The sequence below is a fragment of the Mastigoproctus giganteus genome, chromosome 11 (assembly GCF_048544385.1).
Source record: "Mastigoproctus giganteus isolate SK-2022 chromosome 11, ASM4854438v1, whole genome shotgun sequence".
Lineage (NCBI taxonomy): Eukaryota > Metazoa > Arthropoda > Arachnida > Uropygi > Thelyphonidae > Mastigoproctus > Mastigoproctus giganteus.
In genome coordinates this window covers 143,247,570-143,268,542 of record NC_143585.1, presented here as the reverse complement: position 1 = coordinate 143,268,542, position 20,973 = coordinate 143,247,570, and the positions used below count along the sequence as shown (strand labels likewise).

The 20,973-nt window shown below is 38.4% G+C and overlaps 1 protein-coding gene across 1 annotated transcript in view; it reads left to right on the top strand.

Annotated features, from left to right (window-relative positions):
- Positions 1-20,973, top strand: part of LOC150078489 (RING finger protein 11-like) — a 97,854-nt gene that overhangs the window by 59,867 nt on the left and 17,014 nt on the right. Inside the window, exon 2 of the mRNA XM_090385528.1 lies at positions 18,598-18,752. Within this exon, the coding sequence (XP_090241654.1) occupies positions 18,598-18,752 (155 nt within the window). The remainder of the gene's footprint in view (positions 1-18,597; positions 18,753-20,973) is intronic.

Below are 20,973 nucleotides of genomic sequence, written 5' to 3'. Positions count from 1 at the left end.
ATGAGCCGTAGTCAATATGGCTTTCGTCAAAACAGGTCATGCTTAGACCTTATGGTCAAAGCTGAATTTGCCATCCGTAATGCTTTTGTCAAACATGAACATCTAGTAATGGTTTCAATAGACATAGAGAAGGCATTTGATACCACCTGGAGGCATGGTATACTTAGTGATCTGTACTCTCTCGGACTACGTGGCAACCTTCCTGTATTTATTAAGAACTTTCTACATACTAGATCATTTCAAGTTCGATACCAACATGCCCTCTCTTCAACTTTCATTCAGGAAGAAGGTGTTCCACAGGGATCAGTATTGAGTGCCACTCTTTTTGCTATTAGAATTGATTCCATCACCAAACAGCTTCCAAACACAATTGAGACTTATCTATATGCAGATGACCTTTCCATCTCCTGCCATTCCCAAAACATGAGATCTATTGAAAGACAGCTTCAAATTTCACTAAATAAAATACAACAATGGGCCAGCCTCAACGGCTACCGACTCTCTCAGCAGAAAACAAGTGCAATACATTTTTGCAGACAACGAAAACTTCATCCGGATCCTGAACTTCAAATTTCCAATGTCTCCATCCCAATCGCTACTAACATCAGATTTCTAGGATTAATCCTTGACCACAAATTAAATTTCCTAGATCATATTAAAAATGTACGGACTTCCTGTCTGAAAAAGATAAACATACTCAGAGCCTTATCTGCCCGAACGTGGGGTGCAGATCGTACCTCCCTGCTTCGGTTGTACAAGGCATTAATCAGATCTCGTCTCGATTATGGTGCTCCAATCTATGATTCTGCCAGAAAGAGTGCATTACGCTGGCTTGATCCTATTCAACACAGTGCTTTGAGAATTGCAATTGGTGCGTTCAGAACGTCGCCAGCACATAGTCTCTACATAGAAGCTCACGAGCCCCCACTAACTTTACGCAGGAAAACACTGTTATTGAAATATGCTGTCAAGATACAAAGTTGTGCCTCTCATCCCGTTCAGTCATACCTTTTAAACCCACCATTAGAAAACCTATACAGAAACAAACCCAGCATAGTTAAACCAGTTGGTCTTCGCCTTCTTGAACTGGTGCAGGTTTGGAATATTTCCATCCGGAAAGTACAGCAGATACCAACCTTTGCTCAACCACCATGGGCTCCTCTTCCTCTTCCAACATGTGACACTTACCTCTGCCAATGGAGAAAGAATTCTTTGCAAGCAACAAACTTCAAACAAATTCATGATGTTCACATTCAAAGATATATTGATTTCTACCAAATTTATACAGATGGCTCTAAATCTAATTCAAATGTTGGAGCAGCTGCAGTGTTTCCAAATACAGTTGTATCAGTATCCCTTCCATCAGATTTTAGTATATTTTCTGCTGAATTGTATGCAATAAAACTTGCTTTAGAAAATCTCTATTCTGACTGTTCTTTAAAATCTGTTATTTATACTGATTCCCTCAGCTCAATCATGTCGCTAAGTAATTGCGAAGATAAAGTTCACCCTGTTCTAGAAGAAATCAGAAGCTTGTTACTACAAATCAAAAAACGTCAACAACTGGTTGCTTTTTGTTGGATACCCGCCCATTCCGGTATTTTAGGCAATGAACTGGCTGATAAAGCTGCAAAAAATCCAACTACCTTTGATTTAACCAATATCCCTGTTCCAGCATCAGATTGTGTACTAACCGTTCATGCTGCTTGCCTATCACAATGGACAGCACTCTGGCACTCTCAGACTAATAATAAACTCTTTCAGTTTAAACAAGATCCGAAATTTTGGCGTTCCAGTGTCCGTTCATCGAGACGAGAAGAAGTAGTCCTTTCAAGGGCAAGAATAGGCCATACTCATCTGACACATCTTTATTTACTCACAGGGGACGATCCACCACAGTGTACACATTGCTCTAACATCTTAACTGTTAGACATATTCTCATTGGCTGCCCCTACTATAAACAACACAGAGTTTCATCCTTGATCTCACTGATAAATAATCGTAAACCAATAACTCTTGAAAATCTGATTGGTGATAAGGCAAATATTTCTGAATTTTTTGACTTCCTCAAGCAAACTGGACTTTTTAATAATTTCTGATTTAAAATTTTCTTTTGATTTTATGGAAATTCCTCATCTCTTAAAATAACAAGTGAATAGGCACATTATAGCCATAGATGCTTATGTGCCATTAAGCCTCCATAACAACAACAACAACATCCAGTGTGGCTTCCGAAGGAACCGGTCCACTTTGGACCATCTTATTAGATTGGAAGCATCCATCCGGGATGCTTTCGTAAAGCGTGAACACTTGGTGTCGATGTTCTTTGACATGGAGAAAGCGTATGACACAACTTGGAGATTTGGCATTTTAAAAGATTTACATAGCCTAGGCTTTAGAGGGCATCTGCCCTTTTTTATTCAAAGCTTTTTAGTCAATCGATCGTTCCAAGTTCGTGTGGGATCCTCACTCTCTCGCTCCTTTAGCCAAGAGGAGGGAGTACCACAATGATCAGTATTAAGTGTCAAGCTTTTCGCCATCAAAATAAATTCCATCACAGAACAACTTCCTCCAACTGTAAACAGTGCCCTCTATGTTGATGACTTTAGCATTTTTTGTCAGTCGTGCAACATGAGGTTATTGAAAGACAACTGCAGAAAGCCATTGATAGTCTGAATTCCTGGGCACTTGATAATGGCTTCAGGTTCTCACCGGAGAAGACCGTTTGCGTACACTTTTGTCGCAAGCGTAATCTTCATCCTGAACCTGAATTAAGGCTCGGACAAAATGCTATTCCAGTAGCAGCGAATACAAAATTCTTGGGACTCATATTCGATAAAAAACTGACCTTTTTGGATCATATTCGTCAACTCCGCACAAAGTGCACACGTGGGCTTAATATTCTCCGCTCGCTCTCCTCTACATCTTGGGGAGCAGACCGATGTATCCTTCTTCGGCTTTACCGTGCACTTGTGCGATCCAAATTAGATTATGGGGCCCAGGTATATTCTTCAGCCAGAGACAGTGTCCTGCGATGGCTGGACCCCATCCATCATCAGGCCCTACGTATTGCTACTGGAGGATATTGCACATCTCCTGTCCAGAGCTTATACGTCGAAGCAAACGAACCACTGTTATCGCTTCGACGTAAGCAGTTGTCTTTAAAGTACGCTTTAAAACTGAAATCCCTGCCAGACCATCCTACATGGCCATTCGTTTTTGAGCCACGATGGGAAAATTTATACAATACCCGTAAGACTGCCAATCGTCCTTTTGGTATTCGTCTCCAAGAGCTACTCAAAGAACTTAATATCAAGGTAGACAAGGTTTCCCAAACACCAAAACAACCCTTTCCACCCTGGCATGCTCATGTCTCGGCATGTGACTTGTCCCTTAGAAATTGGGGAAAGTCGGACACTCCATCATCTGTCTACCTGCAGCTTCATTCAGCACACCGAACTGAATATTCCGACTTCGTGCCAGTCTACACAGACGGTTCGATGTCGGAATCATACGTGGGATCTGCTGCTGTCTTTACAGACACCACTACATCGGAGCAGATTCCCTCCGAATGCAGCATATTTACTGCAGAGCTGCACGCTATAGAGTTAGCCTTGGACCACATCAGTGAATGCCAATACCAACGGTTCATTTTATATATTCTCTCTCAGTGTGTTACAGGCTTTAATATCTGTGAGGTATAATCCTCATCCGGTTCTGTCTAGCATTCAGCAGAAGATTCACTTCCTCCGAGAACGTGAATATGATACCCGCTTCTGCTGGATTCCCTGCCACATTGGGATTAGGGGAAATGATTTGGCTGACGCCGCAGCCAAATCAGCAATTCCCAATAATAATCGCTGCCTGTCAGTCCCCTATACAGACTACAGGCAAACAATACAGCAGAAGATACACTCCCAATGGCAGGATTTGTGGAATAGACAGACTGGGAATAAACTATATCGTATAAAGCCTGTAATTGAACCGTGGCAGTCTAGTCTGCGCAGGAATCGTAAGGTGGAAGTTGTTCTTGCCCGGACCCCGCATAGGACATAGTCATTTGACACATTTATTTTTGCTGAGGGCTGATGACCATCCTATGTGTGAGTCCTGTGGCACAGTTTTATCCATGAGACACATTTTAATTGATTGTCCAGATTTTAGCAATATCCGTTTTACCGCTTTTAATCATCTGACTGAGCCGTATACACTCAGTCAGATTTTATCCGACAATGACAATGTGTCTGCTGTTTTTAGCTTTTTAAAATCAATAAATATTTTTGCTCGTATATAAAATTTACATTTTTCTTTTATATATTTGTTATACCTTTGGACATAGTGACCTAACTAATTAGGTTACTGAAAGTTTAAACCTTTTTATAAATGACATGGTCTTGGCGCATTATAGCCTTAGTAGCTAATGCGCCAATAAAACCAAAACAAAACAAAAACAAAAACAAATCGGTTTTACAAAGGGTAGAGGAAACGAAGATGCCATTGCTTCTCTTTTAGAGATACAGCGGGAAACGACGACTAAATATCTGCTTGGTCTCTTTGTGGACTTCAAAGGGGCCTTTGACACCCTTTGGTGGCAAAGTGCCCTAGAGAGGTTCCGGGAGGCCGAAGTGTCTTCACCTATATACCAGTTACTGATGAGCTACTTTTCGCAGCGCTCACTTGTTGTTAAGAGTGGTTCCATTCAAGTGTCAAAAAAAGTTACCAGAGGATGCCCACAGGGGTCTGTTCTTGGGCTCCTGTGCTGGAACTTAGTGTTCGACTCCTGGTTATATAAACATTTTGATGCAACAACCATGATCTCATATGCAGATGACCTAACCATCATGGTCCAAGGAAACTCCAGGAAGTGTCTTGAAGATGTTGCCAACCGGGTACTGCAGGAGCTGTCTGTGTGGTCTGACGAGCATAAACTCCAGATATCTACAAGTAAAACATCCCAAATGTTGCTTAAAGGCAGGTTAGACAGAGGCCGTCCCCCTCAAATAAAATATAAAGGACAAGCTATTAAATACAGTTCAACCACAAAATACTTGGGAATTATTCTGGATGATGGTTTGACTTTTATACCCCATGCAAAATACATTAAAGAAAAATGCAAGTCATTATTATCTAGATTGAGACAAGTAACACGACAAGAGTGGAGCCTTAAAGGTCACTCACTGAGATTGTATTATAACTGTTATACAGGAATATAACTGTATATTCCTGTCCATTATCACATATGGTGCTGGTGCCTGGGGTTATAGGGCAACCAAGTGTGCCATTATCAAACAGCTATTGCAAGCACAGCGTGCTGCCCTTCTTATGTTATCCAGAACTTGTAGGACAATTTCTACTGCAGCTTTGCAGCTCCTGACAGGAAGGATGCCAATACAATATGAGGTCTAGTATAGATATTTGAGATACCACCTGAAAAAGGCACATCCTACTTCTCTTGATAATGTGGAACTTGACCTGAATGTTCCAATAACAACCGAAAAAGAAAGATTGCGCACTATTTATGTTAATAAGTGGCAGGCTGACTGGTCTGTATCGGAGACGGGAAAGGTGACAAGAGAGTATTTGCCGAATGTAAGGGAATTCAGGAAAAGGGAACTTTTGTGGTTTGCTCCTGGACTATATGGAACATACCTTTTGTCAGGTCACGGCAGCCTCAATAGCAAGCTGTATAAACTTGGACTGTCTCCTTCCCCTCTTTGTCTCTGTGGAGGTGAAGAGGATGCAGATCATATCCTTTTGGAGTGCCACTATTATACCGACTTACGGAATGAACTACAACTCATTACTGGTTCCTATGACAGGGAGAATAAACCTCTTCTGATCCAATCACAAGATGCATTAGAAGCTTTTAACTTATTTGCAACACGAGCATTTAAACGACAAGAGGAAACAAAAGCTAGCCTGAATCTGGATCAAGAGAAAGACTTGAACAATGACTGAAATTATCTCTTAAGACTTGAACAAGGACTGAAATTATCTCTGAAAACTTGATCAAGGACTGACATTCTCTTTGTAGACTTTCACAGGAACTGCTATCTAGAAAGAATTGATTAATATATTGTATTTGAATATTTCATAAAAGCTTCAACTGCTACTTCCTGCATTTTGTCTCACGAACTTGAGGTAATACTTCATGATGGAAATTAAATCCTTATTGATTGGAGTGACGAACCTACTGTGTTAAAAATTGTAAATAGTGTATATAGTACTTAGTTTGATTCTAGTGCTTCAGCTGTGCCATGCCATTGGATTACCTATCTAACAATGAAATTAAGGATTGCTGCAACTACCGAACCTTCTCCTGTAGAGTTCTGATATGCCTTTGCTCCAAGAGGATCTCCTATCAAACGATGGGAGTGCCAAAGAAATCTTCAACGTCAGAAGAGCTACCCTTCAAGCTGAAGGATCTATTGAGGATGTGCCTCGACATCTCCTAATCCTGCTCACAGGATAGGAATTGCTAATCCTAAATTAGGATAGAATTACACCACGACATGTGGCTTCTACAAAGGCTGAAAATTGCCTCCACCTCCTCCTTTTCTTCTTCTTTTTTTTTTTTTTTTTCTCAATTTCTCTTAACTTCCTTTTATTATGGTGGGTCCCTTCTCTGAACCCCCCGCTGCACTTCTTTCCTTCTCCACCACCCCTAACTTTTCCAGCTATTCCCATTTTCCTTTTTTCATAACTTTGTCTATCCTGGAACTTTGTTCTGGTATAGACTAGCATGAAGGTAGTAGATCCTAGTGGCGGGGATGGGATGCTGTGACCAGGTGTTGCTGCTTCCCACCTGCTAAGAGCCAGGTACCGGCCGACTACATGACAACAGAACACATAACATTTACACACCCAACACACTACATACAAATGGCCGGTTCTGGCGTGAGCCTCAACACAGGGAGTACAATAGCGGCTAATGGGGGAAACCCTGGGGTCCGCCACACAATACATGAATATCCCCCTGTCTCTTATGAGGGCTGTATACTGATTCCTGAGAGATTCTATAAGAATCTTTTAGTGCATCCACCTCATTTTGTGGCCAAGATGTTCTGGCTCTTTGAAAATGTCTCCTCGCCTGGTGTACCCTACTTTTGAGTATAGTCAGTTCGGGGCACCAGCAGGGAACTGTTTGCTTCCCCAGTTTGCTTTCCCAGTTTTTTGTAGGATAGACAGGGTTGCTGTTTTTGTTAAAATGTTTGTCATAGTCAGTGTTTGCTTGTCCGGGTTCCATTTGCCTGATCTAGACCACTCATTTTCCTGTTTTTGCAGCTCAGCTGCTGTATGTTCTGCAAAAATCTGGAAGTTTGCCTTTTTAAGGTTATACCTTTTGATATCCAACAGGGAGTGTTGGATTGTTTGTAATTTCCTGTTTAGTTTGAAGGAAATGGTTCTGTGATCTAGGCTGCCTGGACACACCAGTCTGTGATTTTATAAGCTATTGAATTGGTGGCAAGAGTAACATCAATGTCACTCTCCCACATGGTACTGCTAAAAGTTGGGAGGTTATTTGGTTGGTTTGGCACTTGGAAGGGTGGCTGGCTACTCTGTCTTCAGTACGGCTATGCCATAAGCTGACTGGCAGTTGACATAAGCACAAACTATGATATTTGCAGTAGATAGCAAGTTTGTGACTACTTGTAGGTATTCAATAGTTGGATTTATATCTTCACCTGGTCTGGAATATAGTGAAATAATGTAAAACTGTCCTACAGGTACCACACTGACAGTGGTAGAGAACAGAAAGGACCTGGGGGTAATTGTGCAGGCAGATATGAAGTTTTCTGAGCAGTGCAGGTGATCTGCAAGAGTAGCTCATAGTGTTTTGTCAATAATATACAGGAATTTTTCTAGCAGGGATAAGGAGTTGATTATCCCCTTGTATAAGGCAATGGTCAGGCCACACCTTGAGTACTGTATACTGGTCTGGAGGCCTCGTTTTAAGAAGGAGGAGGTAGAGCTGTTGGAACGAGTACAGAGAAGGGCAACAAGATTAGTGAATGGAACAAAGGGTTGCTCTTACGAAGAAAGGCTTAAATTTTGCAAATTACAGTGTCTGGAGTCTAGGCACCTGCGAGGTGATCTGATTGAGGTGTATAAAGCATTGAATGGGTTGAGCATACTCAATGCTGATGGGATTCTTCCTCTTGCTCAGAATACTCATATGAGAGGGCATAAATTCAAATTGAGGAAAGACAGTTGTAGGATAGATCTGCAGAAGTTTGCCTTTAGCCAGCAGTAGGGCTTACAGTACCGGTCAAAATCTTAATACTGGTATTTCCATATTTTTAATTTATAAAACCGGTATTCCGGTATTAATACCGGTATTGATTAATACAAATGTTTTGGAAAAACATTTGTATTAATCCAAATACAAACATTTTTCTCAATAAATTTTGATGACAGTTAATAAAGTAAGGAAAAAACAAGTACTGTAATTACTTGAATTCAAGTTTTAAATACACATTTATTGCAATAATAAATATTCTGAAAAAGATCATTAAAAATATAATTGTTCTAAAATAAAAAAATACATATTGTTACTGCAAAGTTTAGTTACGTTTAAGCATCTACACTACCTGTCCGAATAAAGTGAGCTCTTAAGAAACATAAGCAATCAATAGTATGATCATTTAAAATGAATCTAATTTTGGTATATACAGTATTTGATTAGCGGCAGAAAATGCCCTTTCCGATTCTATTCTGGTACTGAGATAATCGCAGACGATCTCAGTCCATACTTTCTAGGCTTTGAACTTTTTTAGCAAAAATAGTTAATAGTATTTCATTGAAGTCAGGCAATTTCTTATTTTGGAAAGAATTTGTGGAACACTGATGTTCTGTTCCATGTTGGTCTTCTCTGGTTGAATTATGTTCATCATTTTCTGAAGGAGAAAGACGTTTTATTCAGCGAAGTATAATTTTCACTATAGTATCTTTACTGAGCCTGGGAGAGAGAGAGAGAGCAAAGAGTGGGGATAAGGAATAAAGAGAGCAAAGAGTGCAGTTAAGGAATTCGTCACATATATAAATGCAAAGAAGGACAAATCACATCAGATGCATATGTAATTTTGTGGGATAGTATTAGATACCCCAACTGAGATTGCAGACGAACTCGACAGTTACTTTGCATCGATATTTATAGAAGAAAAACCCTTAATGTCAATGGGAAATTATGGGAGTGAAGTTGAAAAAAATTTAATTAATGATGTTGAAATTTCACATTTTGATTTAATGAGAAAACTTTCGTGCCCACAGGCGAGTAAGGCTTCTGTGGTTGATGGCATATACCCTATAATCTTAAAGGAGGTGGCAAGTGAGTGCATTGAACCATTAAGGCTAGTTATGAGAGCATCACCGGACTCAGGAGAGATTCCGTTGGATTGGTGTAAATTGGAACATAAAGGCGGTTCTAGGAGTGTAACGGGAAATTACCGATCGGCCAGTCTAACTTCAGTAGTAGGGAAAATAATGGAGGCAATCAAGGGTGGAATTCAGGATCATTTAGTTGGAAATGGAATTCTGTAGGATACACAGCATGATTTTGTAAAGGGAAACTAATGTTTAACAAATCTGGATAGCCATTTTGACAGGTCACTCGTGAGCTGGATTTAGAGAATAATTTCGACATTGTTTATTTAGATATCAGCAAAGCATTTGACTCAGTCCCACATGAGCGGTTACTTTATAAGTTGGAGCAGGGTGGAATCATAGGGAAAATCCTTAGATGGATAGCATGATGGCGTGAGGGCACAGGCAGTGGGTTGTGATAAATGGTTATTTCTCAGATTGGGATAATGTAAGAAGCAGGATTCCCCAAGGATCAGTATTGGGACCACTGTTGTTTTTGATTATCTTAAATGACATCTATGAAGGGATAAAGGGTGTGATGTCTAAACTTGCAGATGATGTAAAGATCAGTAGGGTAGTTAATGATCGCTGCCAAGCAGAAAGCAGAGCTTCTTTAGAGTGACCTAGATAGACTTCCGGGATGGTCAGAAAAGTGGCAGCTATATGCTTTAATTCAGCAAAATGCGAGGTCTTACACCTAGAGAACAGCAACCCAAAAATAACTTATACACTTGGTGGAGTCGAACTGAAGTCAGTAGTGGAGGAACGGGACTTGGGAGTTACGAATGGTCAGACATGAAGTTGTCTGAGAATTGTGGAATGTTGCATGGTGTCCTATCGATGATTTATTGAACATTTGCTAGTAGAGATAAGGACGTCATAATCACATAAAGGTGATTTTATAACCTTTATGTGATTAGATTATAAACTTTTTTTTTTTAAATTAGTACCGAAAAACTGGTATTTTTGTATCAGTACGGGGAAAAAAATGACCAGTATTCGGGATCCTGGTATTGTAAGTCCTAGCCAGCGGGTAGTTGATTGGTGGAACAGACTTTCATCTTTTGTTGTGGAAGTTGATAGCCTAAATAAATTTAAGACTGAGCTGGACAGGTATTTGGAATGAACGGAGGGGTGAAATGGGAGCGGTTGTTTTTTTTTTTGGCTGATGCTGCATAAGCTTGCTTTCTTGTATCGTACGCCTCTACTAATGCTAATGCATGATACTCTCCAGAAATTAAAACAAATATAAATTACAGTAAAAAATTAAATTAAAAAATCAAAAATATTACATTACAGTGAAAAATAAATTGAAAAACAATAGAACACAATCAAAAATCAATTGAAAAACAATTAAAAATTAAATAAAAAATGAATTAAAAGAATTTAATGAAAATATTGCAAAGTGATTTTCCTTCCTTATGGAAGTGTTCTACGTATCATATCGAGGTAAACTTCTCTTATTCTTTTACTAACATTAATTATAAAAATTGCATTAAAAATATTCTATTTTATCTGCCAATAGGTTGTATTCCAGAAAATAAATACACATAAAAAGTCTCATGCCGTCATTGCGATAAACATCGGTCAACTGCGATCTGCACTTCAATTTCAATATCTGCAATGTTTAGAGATAAGACTAACCTCCCAACTTAGGGATTTGTTGCTTGAAAAATTGTTTGGCTCAAAGTATTTTTCTATAGGCAAGAGGTTTAACATATTCCAGAATTAACAGATTAAAATATACTTTTTTTCCTGGAATTTTAATCACAAAATATCTAACTAACCCCTAAAATTGATAAATATTTATTTATAATAGTATAATGTACACTTACTGACACACTGAATCAGATAAGATGTCAAGAGTTGACTTTGAAGTACAGGGTAGTAGCCACAAATTCACTACCTGAATTGTAAAATAGACATTCAGCCCTTTGGGCAGTACTCAGCTGCTGTTATTTATACTTTCTTGGTGGAACAGGAAGAAAATAGTCAAAAAGGTAGGGTTTTGAGATGATAAAATAATACAGTGGTAAATGAACCAAATACCTCTTTCCTATTTACGATGAACAATTTTTGTTATTGAAACTCAAGAACTTGTGATGTTACTTACCAAAATGTTTTTTTTTTTTTGCGAGTACCACAATGAAATTATCAACTATTGGATTAAACTATTGCTTCTGAGTAAGCTGCAGTGACTGAACAATAAATTAACTGATTGGCAGTGTGCGACACCATAACACGAGCAAATTATGTTGTGTTCTATATAGTGGTGTTGAAAGCTAATGCAGGTCCAGTTTGAAGTGAGTTATGGAGTTCCCTTTTGTGTGTATGTGCATACTTCTCAAATCATAAGGATAGCCAACATGGGGATTTTATAGAGAAATATTACAGGTGATATAAAGCATAATAAAGTATTCCACATGTCCTCCGTTCTCAAATTGGAATTGATGTCAGTTTTTTGTGTACACTATATGTTTACAGACTTCAAGGGTATCCTCACCTCATAGTGTAAAAAACACTCATGAGAGGCAATTGGTTTTATTCAATAAGAATAAATTAAATCGTCACAAAGAGGGTGCAGGTAGAGAGAGAGGCGATGACAAAGGGGGATAGAGAGAGGAGAAGGAGTTACAGTAAAGAATTTAAAAGGGAATGCAGGAAAATTAGTTATAGACGGACATAAAAATGTATCCGTCCATATTTCAATTCACAGATAATAAAATAAAATTTTGGTTTCGTCATCCTCACTGACCCTGCCTCAATTTGCACTGGTCCATGTCTTGCTGGGCCAGTCCAACCCTGGATCCCCTTCCCCCCAGAGATGCAGAAACAGTGTTTCATGATAGGGTGGATTTGTATAAAATGAGTAGTTGTTTAGAAGTGTAATACCATGAGCAAAAAAAAAAAAAAAAAAATTTTTTTTTTTATGTGAAAACATCTTTGGTAGCACCTACTAAATTTCAGACTTAAAACCAATTTGTAACGAAAATGCAACACAGAAATGACATAGTTTCCATAAAGGTTACTAATCTTTGCATTTCTTTTAGGTATTTGATTTGTATATATTGATTACAAAATAAAAGAGCTTTTGTATTGTAAAAATTTTATTGATCATTCACAAATCTCCATAATTTCAGCTGGAAGACAAGATACAATGGATTTTATTTTAACTAAAGTAAGAGATGTATACATGCGATTTCAACATATCTAAATGACTCTGGAAAACACAGTCGATTGAGGTACCCGATCTTGTAGTTGAAATTGAAGAATTGGTGTTTAGAGTTATATTGAACGTTTCGTTCAATATAACTCTAAACACCAATTCTTCAATTTCCGTTAATAAACCGTTAATTACTTTCCTGCAAGTTTCTTGCAGGAAAAGTAATTAGTTTCTTCCAATCCAAAGTTAACGTTGAAATTGTCACTCATGATCATGGGTATGCCGGTACGAGAAATATAGACAACCATTAAGTATAACTTGGCCATTGGGTAACACTTAAGATCCTTGTTCTTAAGTGATCCTCTATGGCTATTAAACACAAGGGCCCCATCGACATCAACATCGGAAATGTAGTGCACATCAGTGGTGTATCTTCAGCAGCTGGTTTCTTTGTGTCGTTTTTGAACGACACAAAGTAGCATACAGAACAGAAATCATTTTTTATAAATCTCCCTTCAAACTCTTGATGTGCATTCTTATGTAAATAGTAGTCGGCATAAGGAAAAGGAGCTTGATCATTTCAACTCATCTGCTCTGCAATTGGAGAAATATTCCATTGTACATAATTAATAGTCACTTCGGGTACATCATTGTTAGATGGAGTGGCACTGCTAAATGCAACGCTTGATTTTCTGTTTGTCTTTTACACAATCTGGATAGTCTTTGTCATTCTCGCACACTCCGTCTTTATTTTCTTAGGTTGGCTTCCTCGATACTCTCGACAACACTCTACATTTGACTTCAGCATCGTTGAACACTCAGCTATAGTAGTGTGGTATACAATCCCTTTCCCTAATCAGATTATTATTGATGTTAAAACATTTATAGCAGCACCTAACACTAGAATGTAGCAAAAATGCAGATTGCTACAATACAAATACTTGTATTGTTGCAATCATACTATTAAACCAATGGTCACAATCAAATGGGTAATAGGCTATTGGCTTGGATTTCACTAACCTCTTCCAAACATTGATTCAGTAGAGTAAGTAGTGGGTGTGAGCATAAAACGTTACATCATTCATAACTTTGGTTCTAGCTGTTTGATTTTAAAACAGTTCTGATTTTCGTCAAAGATGTTTTCACATGAAACATCTTTCATGCATACAGGGTACACCAGTTTTTTTTTTGTTTTTTTTAATGCAAAGGAAACAATATTTATGATGAGCTTTTGCCAGGAGAGAGAAGGCTAAGAGAAATTGTGAGAAATAAGACAGGACTGAGTTTTAGAAGGATTCAAGTTAACTAAGGGTCCTTCACCCATTGGAGAATTACCTGGAGATTGGCATTTAAGGAAGTGGTGGTGAACACTTAAGAGGTTGAGACTGTTTGTGCAGAGCAAGGTTTCTCAAACCGGAAAGTGAGGTGGAATTTGGGTGCTAAAACTATGGATAGGATTTCCAGTCAGTGGAAAAAATTTAATAATATACAAGAAGAAAAGAGTGGGAGAAAGAACTGAACCTTGGGGAACAGCAGTATTAGTGGAGAAGTTAGAAGACAGAGCTATTTATCATCAACCACAGTGAGCAGACAGAGAGAAAACGCTGCCCAATTTCAAAAAAAACAGTTGGTAGTTCATAAGATGGGAGCTTGTTTAGAAGACCTTTATGAAAAATATACGACGAAAAATGTTGGAAATGTCAAGGGCAACTGCTTGACTTTTGCCAGATTTTTCCGTTGAATTTGTCCAAAGATGAGTAACATAAGCCACTATGCTACCATTGCATCAACACCGATGGAATCCATTTGGTGATCATTGATCAGATGAAAAATTTTAAGATAGTTTAAGAGTTAAGTTTATGGATTTTTCCAATACTTTGGAAAGAGAAGGGGTAAGTATGATAATTGGAAGGGAGGGATTTTGTCACTCTTTTCAAAAGAATTTCAAGAAGCAAAAACACCAGTGGAATAAGAAAGTGTAAAAAGTTGAATATATATATATATAGGTTTTGAGAATAAGTGAAGAAATGCCATTAGGACATGGAACTTAGCATTAGCATTAGTAGAGGCATATGATGCAAGAAAGCAAGCTTATTCAGCATCAGCCAATAAAAAAAAAAAAAAAAAAAAAAAAAACAACCACTACTCCCATTTCACCCCTCAATTCGTTCGAAATACCTGTCCAGCTGAGCCTTAAATTTGTTTAGGCTATCAACTTCAACAACAAGCGATGGAAGTCTATTCCACAAACCAACTGCCCGCTGGCTAAAGGCGAATTTCCGCACATCTATCCGACATCCGTCCTTCCTCAATTTGAATTTATGCCCTCTCAGGTGATTATTCTGAGCAAGAGGAAGAATCCCATCAGCATTGAGCATGCTCAAGCCATTCAAAGCCTTGTACACCTCTATCAGATCACCTCGGCGATGCCTAGTCTCCAGGCTCTGTAATTTGCAAAACTTAAGCCTTTCTTCGTAAGAGCAACCCTTTGTTCCATTCACTAATCTTGTTGCCCTTCTCTGTACTCGTTCCAGCAGCTCTACATCCTTCTTGAAATGAGGCCTCCAGACCTGTATACAGTACTCAAGGTGTGGCCTGACCAATGCCTTATACAAGGGAATAATCACATCCCTGTCCCTGCTAGAAAAATTCCTGTATATCATTGACAAGACACCATGAGCTACTCTTGCAGCTCGTCTGCACTGCTCAGAGAACTTCATATCTGCCTGCACAATTACCCCCAGGTCCTTTTCATTCTCTACCACTGTCAGCGTAGTACCACAGATTTGATACGTTGATCTGGGGTTACTGTTTCCCATATGTAGTACTTTACATTTGTCAATGTTAAACTTCATTTGCCACCTCTCAGCCCATCTGCTCAACCTTTCCAGATCCTGTTGCAGCAGCATAGTATCAGTAGTGTCCTTAACAACCCTGCCAACCTTTGTATCGTCTGCAAACTTGGACATTAAGCCTGATACACCATCATCAATATCATTTATAAATACAGAAAACAACAATGGACCCAACACTGAACCCTGAGGAACTCCACTAATAACATTAGTCCACGTTGAGCAGTGTCCATTGATTACCACTCTCTGTCTTCTGCCACTCAACCATCCCTTTATCCATAGCAGCAATTTGCCTCGAATGCCACACTTCTCCAATTTGTGCAGCAGTCTTCCATGCGCAACAGTATCAAAAGCCTTTCTAAGATCCAAATATATAATATCAAAGTTATTCCCTGCATCCAGTTCTTTTGTGACTACATCATAGTATCCAATCAAATTGGTCAGACAAGACCTGCCCTTAACAAACCCATGCTGTGTCTGAGCTATAACTGAATTCTTGTCCAGATGATCCTGCAGTGCTTCTTTAACCAGTGCCTCCATTAATTTTCCTGGAACCGAACTAACAGGTCTATAATTACTTGTGTCAGCCTTTGATCCTCCTTTGTGAATTGGGGTTACATTTGCACATCTCCAGTCCATGGGTACCTCCCCTGAGTCCAAAGAAGCTCTCATAATTATGGCTAGGGGTTTGCTTACTTCCTTTGCTGCCTCCTTTAATATAACTGGATAGATCCCATCCACCCCGGGTGCCTTTTTTATGTTTATCCTCAACAATTTCTCCTCCACTTTCCTCTCAGTTATTAGAAAATCATCTAGCTCACTGCCAATGTTTACTTCACCTACGACATTCCCCTTCCTGAATAACTCCTCATGTGTGAATGTAGATGCAAAATACTTGTTTAGATTGTTAGCCACCTGAGCTGGATCCTCAACTGTTGAACCATCAACATCCAGTGGACCAATCTGATTCATCCCTTTCCTTCTTGAGTTTAAATAGGTAAAGAACTCTTTTCTGTTTTTCTTTGCATCCTTTGCCAAGGATTTCTCATAATCTGCCTTTGCCTGCCTAATCTCCTTTGTGACTTGGTTACAGACCAACTTATATCTATCATAGGCTTCCACGTCACCCATTAATTTGTATGTATCCCATGCATTTTTCTTCTCTGCCATATGTCTCATTAGTTCATCTGACAACCATTTAGGCCTGAACCTTGAACAATATTTCTTGGTTGGTATGTAAAGCCTGGTAGCTTCCAAGATTAGTTCCTTGAATGCTTCCCATTTTGAATTTGCTGTTGGTAACATCATCAGTTGGTCCCACTGTATAGAATTTAAATACTGTCTCAGACCATCATAGTCGCCTTTACGAAAGCAAAAACCCTTCCCTTTACCTCTGATGGTAGTTACCTCCTTGAGTAAATCCCACTTCAGCACACTGTGATCACTGCCACCCAGTGGTTCATTTATCTGCAGATTCCTAATGCATGAAGAATCACTACTTTCATGTCATCAAGATTGTTCAGAATACTTTTACCATCATTCCTGTCGGAGAACATGGGAAACATTAAATGGAGTGTACTGGACATGGTAGGTAGGAAGTGATTTACCAACCATTGATACAAGAGTTAGAAAAAAAGGTATGATGCTGGTAAGTCGGGTTTATCTTTATATGTGGATGCAAAAGGACGTTTATCTTTATATGTGGATGCAAAAGGACTATCAGATTGTCACAGAGGTGGGTATATAGGTAGAGAGAAGATGCAGCCAAATGCTTTGACAAGAGACCAGAATGCTGAACTACCATTTACACGAGAAGTAAATTTTCTGCTCTTAATTCCATTGAAAATCAAGTTTGTAATGATTAGCATTAGCAAAGGCACATGAAGCAAGGACGCAAACTTATATAGCATCAGCCATAAAAAAAAAAAAAAACCCTTATTTCACCCATCTACTCACTCCAAATGTTTGTATAGTTCTGCCTTGAATCTTTTTTTTTTTTTTTTTTTTATGAAAACCCCAAACACGAAAGGTATCAAACCTATAGTACTTAGTACCGTGCATGGGTTAAAGGAGAAGTATGGGGGGTGGGGGATGCCGGAAACTTTGCTCTAGAGACTAAACATGGGTTTCACCACTTCAAGCCTCCAATAAGCAAAGTGGTGGTATTTCACCGGTTGATGAAAGTCATCTACCACCTAATATCTATTTAAGCTATTAACTATTACAATGACAGATGGAAGTTTATTATTATTATTATTAATAGCCATATGGTGCAAGGAAGCCTGAGGCTTATGCTGCACCAGCCAAAAAAAATTTCTGAGTTACCCTGTGTGTGTGTGTGTGTGTGTGTGTGTGTGTGTGTGTGTGTGTGTGTGTGTGTGTGTGTGTGTGTGTGTGAGAGAGAGAGAGAGAGAGAGAGAGAGAGAGAGAAAAGTAGAAGGAAATCACCAAGAAAGAGAAGAATGATGATATCCAGCTGAGGACCCCTGGGTGTGCCAAGCCCATACTCACCAGATGTGAGCCCCTTTTGTTTGCCTTTAGTCAGTGGTTGATTGGTGGAACAAGCTTTCATCCATTGTTGTGGAAGTTAATGGTGTGAATAAATTAAAGGAAGAACTAGACAAAACTATTGGAGGAGATAGGTGAAATGGAATTTTTTTTTTTTTTTTTTCTCCCCTGACTTATGCTGTTATTTACCATCACTAATACTATTATGATCCCAATGAAGCCATCGGTTCCTGAAAAAGAAACATCAGCAGACAATTTCTTTATATAATTTATGTCATATGTTGGGTTTATTTATTTATTATTATTTTTTTTGGTATGGTATTTTATTTAGAAAATTTGCAGCCATCAGAAACACTATAGTAGAGAGAACTCTTAGTCAGGTCAAGGTTATTCACTAGCTGTTCTGCAATGCATTCATGCTATAATGCCACCTTTTTCATCGACAAACTGTTGGTCTAAGAAACACTACTCACATAAGCAGTCGACACCATGAATTATGTGGAAGAAATGTACACACAATGAAAGAGAAGAGGATAGTTAATGAACGACAACCAACGACCCACAACCAACTATAGATCCTTTTTTTATTCTTGTATAAAGATATACTTCTCTGTAATTGTTGTGGTATAATTACATATAAGTATATTATAATAGTACTTTTCTATAACAAATATTTCAAAATGTTAAAATTATTTTTCTGTGTTCTTTAGGAATCTGTTTCTGTACCAGTTTACTATCCTTCTCCAAATGTTAGTCGTCCTGCTTCCCAGTTAACAGAAGAAGAACAAATTAAGATAGCACAGAGGATTGGACTTATCCAGCATCTTCCAACTGGTATATATGATGGTAGTAAGAAAAACAGAGAGTAAGTAATATGCATATTTTCTGCTGCCATTTAAAATGTATGCTGAATCTAAAATGAAGCAGCAAATCACTTGTTGCTGCTTGAATTTTGTTGATTATTTTTCTTACGGAATAAAGCTTAAAGATCAGATTTATCCTTTTACGTGTGTTACTGTTTTTTTTTTTTTTTTTTTTTTTTTTTGATAAATAAATTGGCAAGTTCCTTCTCTATATATATACCACTTCCTTTAGAAGTACAGCTTTATTTATACATTATTTAAACATATTTATACAATTCTTTTATTTTTAATAAATGTACAGAGTATGAATTTTCATTTCTATTCTGTGCAACCAGTATATGGAGAAAAATACCTTACAGATAGTATATTTCAGCATCAGCATTAGTAGAGGCATATGATGCAAGAAAGCAAGCTTATAACAGCATCAGCAAAAAAAAAAAAAAAAAAAACACCTTCCCACTTCACCCATCCATTCACTCCAAATGTTTGTCTAGTTCTGCCTTGAACTTATTTAACTTGGTGACCTCCTTTACAACAGATGAAAGTTTGTTCCAACTATCAAACACTCAATGGCTAAAGGCAAATTTCTGCACATCTATTGTACAATTGTCTTTCCTTAATTTGAATTTATGACCCCTCGGGCGATTATTCTGAGCAAAAAGGAAGAATCCCATCAGCATTGATCTTGCTCAAACAATTCAAGGCCTTTATACGTCAATTAGATCACCTCGCAGGTGCCTACTCTGCAGATGCTGCAATTTGCAGAATTTAGGTTTTTCTTGGGAAAGCAACCCATTGTTCCACTCATCAATCTCGTTGCCCTTCTCTGTACTCATTCCAGCTGCTCTACATCTTTCCTAAAATGAGGCCTCCAGACCTGTATACAGTACTCAAGGTGTGGCCTCCTGAACATTGCCTTATACAAGGAGACAATCACCCCCTTATCACTGCTAGCAAAATATCTGTATATCATTGAGAAGACATCATGAGCTACTCTTGCAGCCTGTCTGCACTGCTCAGAAAACTTCATATCTGACTGCACAATTACCCCAGGTCCTTTTCATTCTCCACTATCCTGAATGTAGTACCACCCAGTTGATACATTACTCTAGGGTTACTGCTACCCATATGCAGTACTTTACATTTGTCAATATTAAACTTCAGTTGCCACCTCTCAGCCCATCTGCTCAACTTTTCCAGATCCTGTTGCAGTAGTGTATTATCATTACTGTCATTTCTCTAGATTCACATTGTGGAATTTATTAAAACCCATTGTGTGTTATTAATGGGCTTTCTAGTTCTTAATATGAAGGCCAAATAGTCCTTGATGTCTATTGCTTATTTCTGCTTGAACATGACCCTCACATGTGAAAAGGTTTTGGGGAACCTGCTAATAGGGAACCTATTAGCAGGTTCCCCAAAAGCTTTCCAGAGGATATGCAGATGTTGCTTTTTTTTAAAAAGATAAGATGGCTTGGTGGACTACCACTTCAGAATGTAAGGTGATGTTCACTGTCTTTGTAGCAGTATAGTTAAATCAGTCTTATTTATACTGAAAGGAGATCTGCTGTGACAGCAGATCATAGTCCAGCAGATCATAGTCCATGTTAGGGAATGGCAGAAACAGCATAGATGCATTTGTGGCACTGAAGATAGGAGTAGTAATTTTTAGACATTTCCAACTTGTTATGGACCTTTTTGGAAGGGTATGTTATTCTTCTCACAGTGAAAGGTAGAAGGGAAAGGTGAGGTAATCAGTCTTTTTTTTTATCTTGTAGAGTGTATTGGGTTCAAAGTTTACTCTCTTTCAGTTTTAACATTTCAAGGAGAGTCATGAGTCTGGCCAGCAGCAATCAAGAGTTGGTGGTTAGGTTGAAATAGTTACATAAAACTTGTATGGCTGATTGATGAAGAAAGATCATAGAAAAGCCATTTGTCAGTTCCCTCTATACCAGTGGTATCTAACTTGTGGCACGTTCCCCAAATGACTCGACTCTCAATTTGGGTAAAATAACATAAAAATTATACAACTGATTTTAAAAATTAGAAGTGCAGATAAACACATACAGTTTAAATTCCACTTTTATTGTCAAAAATTATGACCTGGATTTCAACACGATGGGAACCTACAGTTCATATTTACCACATTTTAGCTTTACTGTAGTATAGGCTCATGATGTTGATTTTGCATAAGTGAACATCGATTCATTGATCTATATTAAA